This window comes from Coregonus clupeaformis, chromosome 37 (genome assembly GCF_020615455.1).
Source record: "Coregonus clupeaformis isolate EN_2021a chromosome 37, ASM2061545v1, whole genome shotgun sequence".
Taxonomy (NCBI): Eukaryota; Metazoa; Chordata; class Actinopteri; order Salmoniformes; family Salmonidae; genus Coregonus; species Coregonus clupeaformis.
Window position 1 is genome coordinate 27,500,148 of NC_059228.1, and position 14,742 is coordinate 27,514,889.

At 40.2% G+C, this 14,742-nt stretch overlaps 1 protein-coding gene across 1 annotated transcript in view; it reads left to right on the forward strand.

The window, feature by feature from the left end:
• The first annotated feature begins 4,073 nt into the window (after window positions 1-4,073).
• slc24a3 (solute carrier family 24 member 3) overlaps window positions 4,074-14,742 on the forward strand; it is a 115,159-nt gene continuing 104,490 nt past the window's right edge. Inside the window, exon 1 of the mRNA XM_041866847.2 lies at window positions 4,074-4,533. Coding sequence (XP_041722781.2) covers window positions 4,341-4,533 — 193 coding nt within the window. The 5' untranslated portion in view covers window positions 4,074-4,340. The remainder of the gene's footprint in view (window positions 4,534-14,742) is intronic.

Genomic DNA, 14,742 nt, shown 5'->3' on the forward strand with positions numbered 1-14,742 from the left:
GGACGGGGCCATGTACCGTCAAATCTTGGGTGAGAACCTCTATCCCTCAGCCAGGGCATTGAAAATGGGTTGTGGATGGGTATTCCAGCATGACAATGAACCAAAACACACGGCCAAGGCAACAAAGGAGTGGCTCAAGAAGAAGCACATTAAGGTCCTGGAGTGGCCTAGCCAGTCTCCAGACCTTAATCCCATAGAAAATATGTGGAGGGAGCTGAAGGTTCGAGTTGTCAAACGTCAGCCTCGAAGCCTTAATGACTTGGAGAAGATCTGCAAAGAGGAGTGGGACAAAATCCCTCCTGAGATGTGTGCAAACCTGGTGGCCAACTACAAGAAACGTCTGACCTCTGTGATTGCCAACAATGGTTTTGCCACCAAGTACTAAGTCATGTTTTGCAGTGGGGTCAAATACTTATTTCCCTCATTAAAATGCAAATCAATGTATAACATTTAGACATGCGTTTTTCTGGATTTTTTTGTTGTTATTCTGTCTCTCGCTGTTCAAGTAAACCTACAATTAAAATTATAGTCTGATCATTTCTTTGTCAGTGGGCAAACGTACAAAATCAGCAGGGGATCAAATACTTTTTTCCCTCACTGTACTACCATACACCGTTTAAAGGCACTTACATGTTTTGTCTCGCCCAGTCACCCTCTGAATGGCACACATACACAATCCTGAATGTCTGAATTGTCTCAAGGTTTAAAAATCCTTCTTTAACCTGTCTCCTCCCCTTCATCTACACTGATTGAAATGGATTTAATAAGTGACATCAACAAGAGATCATAGCTTTCACCTGGATTCACCTGGTCAGTCTATGTCATGAAAAGAACAAGGGTTCTTAATTGTATATGGGTCTGTTTTAGAACAAATCGAGACCACAGCATCTTGTAACAAGGGTTAAATTAATGAACATGTATGAGAAACATACTGTAGAGGTAATTGTCAATACTGCTTCTGTAGTTGGAGACAATCAATATTAGCACGTCAAGCCATTCTCTCTCTCTTACATTAATCAAATCAGGTGTCTTCAAACGCACACACGCGCACACACACACGCACGCACGCATGCACACACACACACAGACACCCGTACATGGTTTTAGATGGGTCACAGCAGGTAAGATGTTTGGGAAGCAAACCAAGCAACAGGCACTGCTGCAGGCTGTCTTCTAATGAAACTGTTGAGAGGCGTGAAGGACAGAGAGAGAAAGTTATTACCCTGCCTAATATTAGACTACAGTGTCAGGGTCACACGTTCTCATGTCTCCATTAGGAACAGACGGACAGAGGGGATTGTGGGCCTGCCTCAAAACATCATGCTACAGGGCTGGACTATGCTTAGCAAAGTGTCTGAGTAACCAGGTGTGTGGGGTCAAACACTGTGACACTGGGATACTGCATATTCATTGTTTATTCACATAACAGACAGTACGGAGCGATACAATGAAAAGGATGTGCCATGTACAGTATTAGAGTAGAGCAACAACCCAGAGCCCCTGAACACATCTCATGCACATCCAAACACTCCCTTATTCACTCACTCACACTCTCTACACACACACACACATACACACATGCTATCCTGTCTTTCTACAGTGTGTGCATTAGGGTTGTCATGATACCAGTATTGCGATACTCCGAGGTATCATGGCAAGGAAACGAAACATGAAGCAGATTGCATTTCCTGAGGAAAACAGTCCTAATGTTGGAAACAAACAGCCTTATGTTGTCACCCAGAATCACATGATTATTTTCCAAGCTATATAACTCAATATTTTACATACTGTAGGTTTCTTAAAGGACCAAATGTTAAGTCTGCTTTGTGTTTTCCTTTTTGCCAAGGAAAATCAGGCATTGTAGTATCGCGACCCTAATGTGTGTGTGTGTGTGTGTGGAGAGAGAGTGAGTGAGTGAGTGAATAAGGGAGTGTTTGGATGTGCATGCAATGTGTTCAGGGGCTCTGGGTTGCTGCACCACTCTAATACTGTACATGGTACATCCTTTTCATTGTATAGCTCCACACTGTCTGTTATGTGAATAAACAATGAATATGCAACATCACAGTTTTTTACCAGTAGCAGACTAGTCTTTATTTTTCGAGCAGGTGTTATGGTAAATATTCAACAATTCAATGTATTGTTAATGCCATAGACTCTCGTTCCTTCCCTCACTGTACTCTGGTGTGAGAGATAGATGCACAAACACACACACACACACACACACACACACACACATACACCTACATACATATATACACACACTCTCTCTCTCACACACACACACACACACACACACACACACACAGAGCGAGAGAGAGACACGCACACCTCTATATGCTTCACTGCAACCTATGCTGATCTAAAGCCCCACAGAATCAATGAGAGAGGTTCACTTCATCAATAGCTGAGACATATCACTGATGAGTGACGCAGGGACTAGTAGCACACAGGATATTGCCTATAGGGACCAATATCCAAGTGACAGAAGTTTAACCATTACTGGGAAGTGCTAGTGAGGTTTCTTTGTAAATTGGTAAATGTGGCATGAAGCAGTGCATGATAGCTAAATGTGTCACTGTCCCACTCATGCTTGTCCCTGACTACTTCCTGTTCATCATACGACAACAATCTCCCACATAAATCAGCACTAGACAACCTGAAACCTGGGTCTCTATCTCATTCCAATGCGTTCTGCTAGTGGTGGCTGTGAATTATTCAATGCTTATCATTGTCTCTCTTCCTCCATAACTACAAGGTAATGCAATTATAACATTTGGGTTAACTATCTCTTGAAGTGGTGTGCTATGTTATATTTGGATAGGTCAATGTGTATCTAGGCGCCATACAAATGTGGAGATAAATGTATTTCATTAATGACATTATCAAGTATCACTGCCCAACATAGACTGAACAACAGGGGGTCAACCTGAGGCTGACTCCTTTATACTACAGACTGTATGGAGGCTGATACTGGACATGAACCTGCTGATGAGTGGAATGCATCAAAGGCAGAGTGGTGTGGGTGTATGCTGGGACTCACCAGGTTAGAAGAGGTCAACTAGTGATTATGAGATAATGAGATAATGAAGGAAAAGAGAGGAGAGTGGTGCAGTGTTCGATTGAGTGTTTAGATTGACATTCACCCACAGTGTGTGTGTGTGTGTGTGTGTGTGTGTGTGTGTGTGTGTGTGTGTGTGTGTGTGTGTGTGTGTGTGTGTGTGTGTGTGTGTGTGTGTGTGTGTGCACTTATGGGTGCCTGCCATTCTCATGCAAAGGATTTATAATGTCCAAATAGCCGTCCATTGCCAAACGGATCTACTGCAATAGGCTAGCTGAAAGAAACTATGGAATATAATCCTACTTCATCCAGGAGAGGGCAACGATGAGCGTGTATTTTTTGTTCCAAATAACGCCTGCTGCTTCAAAAATGTATCCCACTGGGCACAGACGTCAGTTCAACGTCTAGTGTTGATTTACATTTGATTGAATTGTCAACTATCCTGAATACAACATGAAATCATAAAAAATGTAAACCTTGTAAAAAAATAAAATAATTGGTGCCCAGTCGCCCATCTCTCTCGCTCAGTCCTTTCTCCCCCTCTCACTGCATTGTCCAAGGGCAATTTCTGTTGGCTATAGCTTTATAATCTCTCGCTCTCTCTCTCTTTCTCTCAATTCAATTCAATTCAAGGGGCTTTATTGGCATGGGAAACATATGTTTACATTACCAAAGCAAGTGAAATGGATAAACAAAAGTGAAATAAATAATAGAAAGTGAATAGTAAATATTACACTCACACAAGTTCCAAAAGAATAAAGACATTTCAAATGTTATATTATGTCTATATACAGTGTTGTAGCGATGTGCAAATAGTTAAAGTACAAAAGGGCAAAAAAAAAAAATATTGGTTGTATTTACAATGGTCTCTCTCTCTCTCTCTCACTCTCTCTCTGTGTGTGTGTGTGTCTCTCTCTCTCTCTCTCTCACACACACACACACACTCTCCTCCCCCCTCCTTTCCTTTCCTTTCCGAGCTCTCTCTTCAACATCCCCAGCCTTGCTGCAGACAGTGTCCTGCGAGAACTGGCACCAAACTGACGCATCCATGGAGTGCTCCGTCCTCTCGCAAAAGCCACGACTCACAACAACACTTCGGTCCGAAGTAATATAGAAGACAACATCGCAACCGACGCAAGATAGCATACCAACATTGTCTTTCACCCGTCGACAGCCCACCTCTTACGTTGTCTAACTTTCCGAACCCCTCTTTCTCCCGGCTTTCCTCCACGTTCTCTTTCCGGGTTCCAAGAAGCCTTGTCACCGTGAAAACTTCTCCATGGATGGGATAGCTTTTGGCATGATGCCCGGGACCGTCCGGGTGCGGTGTAGGCCGCTTCAAGTGATGCTGAACCAGCAGAAGACCAAATCTCGGCGGAAAAAGCGAAAGGAGTTGCTCTGTGTGCAGATGTGCTTCATTGGGGTGCTGCTCGTGCTAGTAACGGGGCTCTCGTGTATGGCCGAGAAAGCAGGTGAGATGCTTGTTGCCAGAATGTCTTGTTGAACAGTTGCCTATTTGCAATCGTTTGGGAGAGTGTTTATATTGAGTTTAACTATTGTGTGAGGCTCCTAAGAATGGACATATCGGCAGCGATGCTAGAACTTTGTTCAATAATATCAGTTTTAGTAGGCTATGATGTTTCTGAGTGCATGCATTTCCTCCCAGTGAGTTTGCACTTCATCGTCTGAGTGTGCAGCCTGGTCTCATATACTAGACCTAACATAGGAAACGTACATCAGGTACACTGAAATGTTACATTTGGTATGGTTACCAGTGGCGACCCGTCATTCAGGGCAGGTGGGCCTGTTTTGAGCCCCACATTTTTAGCTAAAAATAAAAACATTTTTGGGGCTTGCCTGTTTTGCATGTTATTTTGGCATTAATACGTGTCACATATCAGTTTGCAAACAATAATAAAAAATAATAAATTAATTGAGTTAATGAAGCCGCTTTTTTGCTTTCTTGAGTAAGACAGCTCCAAAATGCAGGTGTTTCAGCCTAGCTCAGTGCTTTCTGTGGTGGTGGGGCAGCTAGCAGAAAATACGTAGCGTAGCTGTTTGTAATGTTCTCTAGTTACACCATGATTGGCTCAGTGTTCTGTCACTCATGAGGACACAACGTCACCGCCAAGTCTAAGGGTAGAGCTCGAAAATTCAAGCCCCTTGGGTGCTGCCATAGAGTTACATTAGAAGTGCCCATCCAATATGGCTCAAGGTCATTGGCCACAGATAAAATGATGTCAAATCACGTTATATCTAGAGTAGCTTTGATTGGATTGATCATGTCAACATCATACTTTCCAAATCTTAGCTAGCAGTCATCATCATGAATCAAGTCGACAATCAACTGGCAAATCCTTTTTAATCCTTGTAATATGAAGAGAAATAATGAGAGAAATTATAGATAAAATGTATCGGTGCTCATCGGCCATTGGACATAAACATTACACAACAAGTTGGAAATTGCAAATCCAACAATGAGTGGTTTGGAAGGAATCAGTCGCTAACTGCAAGCATTGCAAAGCAATGACTAGCATGCTATTCAGTGGAGTGGCTGTGTGGTCCCAAGTCTGGGATTAAGGGTCTATTTTCCAAGCTTAAAATGATAAACATTCAACATTGGCCATGCTGTCAATGAAGCATGATTTGTGCCGCGCTCAAAACAACTGTTAACTTGGAACTGCAAAATCTGCCTTCAGTGAGTTCAAGACACTGGGAACTCTGAAAAAACGAGCTCCGACTGGGAAAATATGTTTTGAACATCCAACTCGGAATTGTAAATCCGGAACTTGGGCCTCTTTCTAGAGCTTCTACCTGAAGATCACTGACATCATCATGATTCAACCTTGTTTTTTTCTGAGTTCCCAGTTGTCTTGAAAGCACCATAAATCCAGAGTATGCCAGACTTTGATGACAAAGTTTGATGACAAAATTTGCCCACGAAGGACCGCCGCGCCACCTTCCTGTTCAGGTGAGTCCAAAAATGTATTGTATGCTGCTGCATAAATGATGTAATATACCAGGGAGATATGTACACTACCGGTCAAAAGTTTTAGGACACCTACTCATCCAAGTTTTTTCTTTATTTGTTACTATTTTCTACATTGTAGAATAATAGTGAAGACATCAAAAGTATGAAATAACACATATGGAATCATGTAGTAACCAAAAAAGTGTTAACCTCTTAAGGACCCAAATCTAACTGGCTTTAGCTCAGGACCTGAAGCAAGCATATGCATATTATTGACACCATTTGAAAGGAAACACTTTGAAGTTTGTGGAAATGTGAAATTAATGTAGGAGAATATAACACATTAGATCTGTAAAAGATAATACAAACAAAAAAACATGTGTTTTCTATTTTGTTTTAGTTCCATCATCTTTGAAAAGCAAGAGAAAGCCCACAATATAATATTGCAGTTTAGGCACAATTTAGATTTTGGCCACTAGATGGCAGCAGTGTGTGTGCAAAGTTTCAGATTGATCCAGTGAAGCATAGCAATACTGGACTATTTTGTTTCAAGTCTGCCCAAATGTGCCGAATTGGTCAATTGATTCATTTTCAAGTACATAACTATAGAGAACATACAAAAATGATATGGTAATACAAAATGTAAGTTTACACACTCCCAGGAACGTCATACATGATGGAACATTAGCTTATACACTAACTTTCACACATCTAGATGGCCGGGCGGGGTGGGTGTGGAGCCAGAGACAGCAGGGGTTCAAACTGTAGAACCCAGTTCCTACATTTGAATATAAAAATTGATTTTATCAAGCAAAACTATGCTACATTTTATCTCAAATTAGAGCGAGATTACTGAATGTAAGTACATTATTTACCTTCAGAGGTGAATGTATCAAACCAGTTGTCGTGATACATTTTTTATTGTTGTGCACTCTCCTCAAACAATAGCATGGTATTTTTGCACTGTAATAGCTACTGTAAATTGGACAGTGCAGTTAGATTAACAGGAATTTAAGCTTTCTGCCCATTTAAGACATATCAATGTCCTGGAAAGTTTACTATTACTTACAACAGTCATGCTAATCACATTAGCGCACGTTAGCTCAACTGTCCCGTATACGGGACACCGATCCCGTAGAGGTTAAACAAATCAAGATATATTTTCTATTTGAGATTCTTCAAATAGCCACCCTTTGCCTTGATGACAGCTTTGCACACTCTTGGCATTCTCTCAACCAGCTTCACCTGGAATGCTTTTTCAACAGTCTTGAAGGAGTTGCCACATATGATGAGCACTTGTTGGCTGCTTTTCCTTCACTCTGCGGTCCGACTCATCCCAAACCATCTCAATTTGGTTGAGGTCAGGGGATTGTGGAGGCCAGGTCATCTGATGCAGCACTCCATCACTCTCCTTTTTGGTGAAATAGCCCTTACACAGCCTGGAGGTGTGTTGGGTCATTGTCCTGTTGAAAAACAAATGATAGTCCCAAAAAGCCCAAACCAGATGGGATGGCATATTGCTGCATAATGCTGTGGTATTCTAAATAAACCACAGACACTGTCACCAGCAAAGCACCCCCACACCATAACACCTCCTCCTCCATGCTTTACGGTGGGAAATACACATGCAGAGATCATCCGTTCACCCACACCGCGTCTTACAAAGACACGGCGGTTGGAACCAAAAATCTCAAATTTGGACTCCAGACCAAAGGACAAATTTCCACCGGACTAATGTCCATTGCTCATGTTTCTTGGCCCAAGCAAGTCTCTTCTTATTGGTGTCCTTTAGTAGTGGTTTCTTTGCAGCAATCCGACCATGAAGGCCTGATTCACACACTCTCCTCTGAACAGTTGATGTTGAGATGTGTCTGTTACTTGAACTTTGTGAAGCATTTATTTGGGCTGCAATTTCTGAGGCTGGTAACTCTAATGAACTTATCCTCTGCAGCAGAGGTAACTCTGGGTCTTCCATTCCTGTGGCGGTCCTCATGAAAGCCAGTTTCATTCAAAGTTCTTGAAATGTTCTGTATTGACTGACCTTCATGTCTTAAAGTAATGATGGACTGTCGTTTCTCTTTGCTTATTTGAGCTGTTCTTGCCATAATATGGACTTGGTATTTTACCAAATAGGGCTATCTTCTGTATACCCCCCCTACCTTGTCACAACACAATTGATTAGCTCAAACGCATTAAGAAGGAAAGACATTCCACAAATTAACTTTTAAAAAGGCACACCTGTTAATTGAAATGCATTCGAGGTGACTACCTCATGAAGCTGGTTGAAAGAATGCCAAGAGTGTGCAAAGGGTGGCTATTTGAAGAATCTCAAATATAAAATATATTTGGATTTGTTTAACACTTTTTTGTTTACTACATGATTCCATATGTATTATTTCATAGTTTTGATGTCTTCACTATTATTCTACAATGTAGAAAATAGTAAAAAATAAAGAAAAACCCTTGAATGAGTAGGTGTTCTGAAACTTTTGACCGGTAGTGTATACTGTAGCTAAGAAAGTAATACTATGTGTATGTTGTGTAGTAAACTGTTAGTAGCCCATGTGCCTCACCCTAATAATTTGGTCTATTTTCCCCTCTTAATTTTGCCTACTGTTCCGACTTGGTGGTGCACATGTAGCCTATAATCTGTTTTAGAGAAACGTAATCATCGAATATTGTAAGAGCTTTCATTGTCTGCTTATACGCCCCCTTTATTTATCCTACGGTTCTGACTTGGTGTACAGGGAGAACACTGTAAGAACAGCCCATGTTCTGAATTCTGTCGCTGTACATTTCATAAGTGCTGAACAAATAGTTATATTGACTATGTCCGTCCTAGCTCACTCATGAATTTCTTAATCGAAATTACGGATTGCCTCTTATCCGCTTGTCGTCCCCTTATGCCATAGTTTGTACATCTCAATTGTCAGTAGAAACCACATTTGTTTAAGCAAGTTAGCCATATCAGCTATGTTTTTTAAAAATGCAATAAATTAGGCAGATTGAACTGTTTTGCTGCCAGACAAAGCTCCGCTGTTAGCCAGGTGTAGCAGTGGTATGGTGTTGGGACTGCTGTTGGGACTCTGCTGTTGGGACAGCTTTATGTAGGCCCTAACAGTTTGTGGGCACCGTTTGTCACCGTTATAGTGCAATTAATGTATTGTTTAGTGTTGTGTTGTGTTATGGCTTTGCTGGCATGCATCCCACATTGAGTTTTTTGTTTGCCCCACCAAGAATTACATGCTACAATTGCCACTGATGGTTACATAAGACAGATGGTAACTTAAGGCAAAAATTAAAGTAGGGTGGTTGGTCGGGCGTATAACGTGAACGTCTAGTAACCCAAAGGTTGTGAGTTCGAATCTCATCACAGACAACTTTAGCATTTTAGCTAATTAGCAATTTTTCAACTAATTACTACTTTTTAGCTACTTTGCAACTACTTAGCAAGTTAGCTAACACTTCCCCTACCTTAACCTTAACCCTTTAACCTAACTCCAAACTTAACCCTAACATAACCCCTAGCCTAGCTAACATTAACCAGCTAGATAACGTTAGCCACCTATCTAGAATTCATAACATATCGAATGTTTTACAAATTCCTTACATATAAAACAAATTGTAATTCGTAACGTATCATACGAAATGGGTGATGGACATCAACAAATTAATACATACCATACGAAACATAACATATCATACTAAATGGATTTTGGCAATTTACGTACACAATAATATGAAATGTTCTGAGACCAGGTTGGAGTGTGAGCTTTTAGTTTCCATAAGAGTGGTCTTTGTTATGTAGGCCTAAAGCAAGGATTATGCATAAATTAGTTACAACAAATAGAACTGGAATTTGCAAAGCTTTACGATTTTGAAAAATGTATGATATGTTACAAATTCCAATTTGTTGTGGCTAACGTTGTCTAGGGGATTAATGATAATGTTAGCTAGGTGGCTAACGTTATCTAGGCTAGGAGTTAAGGTTAAGTTAAAGCAAAGGTGTCAAACTCATTCCACAGAGGGCAGAGTGTCTGCAGGTTTTCGCTTCTCCCTTGTACTTGATTGATGAATTAAGGTCACCAATTAGTAAGGAACTCCCCACACCTGGTTGTCTACATCTGCATTGCTTGCTGTTTGGGATTTTAGGCTGGGTTTCTGTATAGCACTTTGTGAAATCTGCTGATGTAAAAAAAATATATATATAAAAAAAATTGATTGATTGATTGTCTAGGGCTTAATTGAAAGGAAAAAACAAAAACCTGCAGACACTAGGCCCTCCATGGAATGAGTTTGACACATATGGTATAGATCAATAAAAATAATGAATGCTATTAAAAATACATTTTACTAGTATAATGTGTGTCCCTCAGTTTTATGTAATTGATGTTACCACCTTGAAAATCACTCATTACAAAGATATACAAGGACCTTGAGCATACTCTCCAGTGGCAAACTGTTATCGGGGGAGGGGTCTATATTAAATATAATTATTAGCTAATCACACCATTTTAGTATGCCATAAATTTGAGGATTCCATTGATCATTTCTTATCTAAATCCAAAGTGTTACTTGGTGTTGCTCAATTTAAATAAAGGGAAATAACATTGTGAGCTAAATTATTAATCATATCACTTTAGTAAATTATTTTGAAATAATTGCTTACATTAGATTTGAGCATTTTCGCCATTTAAGAAAATCCTCATTTACCAAAAATGTCACATTGGCGTTACCATCATTGGTGTTACTACTCCTACTGATGGCACAATGTTATTATAATGGTAAAAAGTCATTAAGCTACAATATTGGTTGATTTAGTATGGGAAGATGTAAGGAAAAATACATTTAAATAAATAAACATCTTGAAAAATTAAGCTCTTTTAAAAAAAAATGTCATGCCCAAATGCCACCGTAATTCAAGAACAACCCAGCTGCGTGTCTATTGCTCTGTCGCCGAATTTCTAACGTGTGTTGAAAATTCTCTGTCCAATATGGAGAGGAATTGAAAATGAGAAACTGAACATGACCATAATATGATATTTGATCACAACTGAACGAAAAGTGGAGAAAAGTGAAACACTTCACGTTCTTGCAAGGTCAAAAAAAAATACCAAGAATATCACAATACTATGAAATGTCAAAGCAAGAGAGATCATAAAACGAAATATTTTAGATTTCACATAATGCTACTTACCAACTACAGAATTAGGTTTTATCTTAGGGAAGCAAGCTCAAAGTTGAATGTTAGTTGTGACTGAATATGTCAAAGAAAACCAATCACTGACATGGCAAAGGTGTGCCTTGATGTCTAATCACTTGTAAGCTATTTGGAGGTAATAAACAACACACTATTGTATCAATGACACACTCTGGTGCACCTCTTATTTACCTTATTACATTATTTTATTTACGCGTATACTGATGTAATGGATTGGATTATTATAACACTCTTCCAGATTGTCAAAGTAGGCGTACATTACATCATCCATCATCCACTACCTTTCTACAGAACCAAGGTGCTGATGCTCTGTGGTATCTATGTTGTCAAGCACCTGTATGAATGCTGATATTTTCCTCCACTGATAAGATGGCAGTGTCAGCGATTGTAAACTTGACCATTGATTGTGCTGTCAGATGGTGCTTATTCCCTTCCTCAGAGTATAGTGATGTTTTTCAGGGCTGACTGTCAGTCATCATGAACCCACACCAACAAATTGTGCATGTGTGCCTGCGTGCCTGCCTGTGTGTGGACAGTGTTTACTCTGTCTCCCGTATAGCATCAACCCCTTCACGTCCCTCACTCTCTTCCTCCTCCATCTGCTCCTATTTCTTTCCATTTAGCCCCTTTTTAAAAAACAAAGCAATATAATAATTACACATAGGGCTCTATTTTTGTCTGGCGGTAAGGAGGCGCAATTGTCAAACGCACGTTAATTTGCAATTTCGTCATGTAAAGCTGGCACACTGGCATTTTCCAGACCTAATGCCAGGTTCGGCAATTTACCTGTCTAACATCAGCTCACTTGCGCTGAGATGGGAGGGGTGGCAATATTTGAGGTGTGTCCTTAAAAACACGTGCAAAAGTGACAATTTCATGCAGGCTAATGAGAAGTTTTAAGACCCACAAAAAACCAGTCTCAACAGTAATGCAGTTGAGGATGGAATGGATTTTGAGAGCGGAAGCACAGCCTATCCAGCCATGATGCACAGTGCCCTTGGAAGAGATCTGCATTTTGTGTCTGTGAATTTCCCCCAAAAATAAAAAATACTTGGTTTCCCCCCATTTTGCCTAACCTCCCCTTAATCAAGGCTGGTTTAGCAGCATTGCATAGGTGCATCTTTTTTATCCTGGTCATTAGCCAACTAGCCTATGAATAAAGGGGGTTTAAATGGTCTACTGAGAGTGCTTTTAAATAATTTGGAGGTTTTTGCCCTCCTGCTTTTTCATTATTCACAATTCACATACCTGCATACCTTCATTTAGCTTGTTTGAGTAGGCTATCCATCCCCATTTTCAAAGAGCGCCCCTCGTCCGATTAGGCTACCAAAGATATGCGTGCTAGTGATACCCGGGTTGACTCATAACCAACAGGCCCTACAGTTATATCACTGGCTCGTGCGGGTTTAGGGTCATTAAATATTGTGTGGATGAAGGGCGGGTAGGTGGTGGGGGGGTTGATTGAAGTGAAAATAATACCTTAAATCCATAAATGTATCATTCTTGTGCAATTTATATTTTAAGGCTACATTGAGGTTTTTCTTTCATTATTTGAGGCTATCTGGCATTAGTGTGTAAGCATAAACTTATGTATGCCAAATAGCCTACACGGCAATCGCCAAATGCTTTTGGGAATGGGCAGAAAAAGTTTAAGTCGATCCACGGATGCCAAAAGGACAATGTCTCTGTAGTAAGTTTAATTCAATAAGAAAAAAGCTGCGAAATGGAGAGTTGAAAATAAAGAGAAGGGAGGGCCAGAAAAGTAATGTTTGGGAAAGATTTGGTGAAGTCGTAAAAGGATGATAGCAGTGGCAGCTATGTTATGTGTGATGATTGAGGCGCTATACAAATTTGACAGTCGCACAGTTACTTCAAAAAGACCTATGGCACATCAATGTAACTGTAGCCTACTGTTCAGATGATAATGGTTAAATGGAAACAGAAATCTTGACACTGACTTAGCCTTAATATGAACTGCAGAATTAAGCATTTCTTTCAGTAAAATTATAGACCAAATGTAACCAATATTTTGACAAGGGAACAGGATTGTAGAAATATTATTTAATTATTTCAGCATCTTGAGAGAATGGGAATGCAATTAGATATCGTCTGTAGAGGTACTATCTTTATCAGCGTCATAAAAGCTGATAGTATTTTTCAACCACATTAAATATGCATCAAAGCCGAACTGAAATCTTATCAGAAACATAGGCCTACATGTTGGGTCGTTTTCACAGCTTTCTATTTCCTTACAACCGGTCAAACTGATGTCATTTGGACATTTTGCACAGAATCTTTTTCATTTTTTTTTTTCTTGCATTTTCTCTTTACCGATGTAAACTAAATTAAAGCATTAATTCTATCGATATATGACATTCTGATGAGCAAGGGTTTATTTAGTCTTCTAGTATCAAATTATAAACAAGTTGACCTACCAAAATGTCAGAAATTATAAGCAGGAACATACACTACATCTGAATTAGGCAAAAACAATCCTGCACCCCCAGTAAAAACAATTGTTACGCCGTCTCGGACTAGCCTACAGCTCATCTTCTACAGTGGCTTGCGAAAGTATTCACCCCACTTGGCATTTTTCCTATTTTGTTGCCTTACCACCTGGAATTAAAATGGCATTTTTGGGGGTTTGTATCATTTGATTTAAACAACACGCCTACCACTTTGAAGATGCAAAATATTTTTTCTTGTGAAACAAACAAGAAATAAGACAAAAAAACAGAAAACTTGAGCGTGCATAACTATTCACCCCCCCAAAGTCAATACATTGTAGAGCCACCTTTTGCAGCAATTACAGCTACAAGTCTCTTGGGGTATGTCTCTATAAGCTTGGCACATCTAGCCACTGGGATTTTTGCCCATTCTTCAAGGCAAAACTGCTCCAGCTCCTTCAAGTTGGATGGGTTCCGCTGGTGTACAGCAATGTTTAAGTCATACCACAGATTCTCAATTGCATTGAGGTCTGGGCTTTGACTAGGCCATTCCAAGACATTTAAATGTTTCCCCTTACACCACTCGAGTGTTGCTTTAGCAGTATGCTTAGGGTCATTGTCCTGCTGGAAGGTGAACCTCCATCCCAGTCTCAAATCTCTGGAAGACTGAAACAGGTTTCCCTCAAGAATTTCCCTGTATTTAGCGCTATCCATCATTCCTTCAATTCTGACCAGTTTCCTAGTCCCTGCCAATGAAAAACATCTCCACAGCATGATGCTGCCACCACCATGCGTCACTGTGGGGATGGTGTTCTCGGGGTGATGAGAGGTGTTGGGTTTGCGCCAGACATAGCGTTTTCCTTGATGGCCAAAAAGCTCAATTTTAGTCTCATCTGACCAGAGTACCTTCTTCCATATGTTTGGGGATTCTCCCACATGGCTTTTGGCGAACACCAATTGTGTTTGCTTATTTTTTTCTTTAAGCAATGTCTTTTTTCTGGCCACTCTTCCATAAAGCCCAACTCTGTGGAGTGTACAGCTT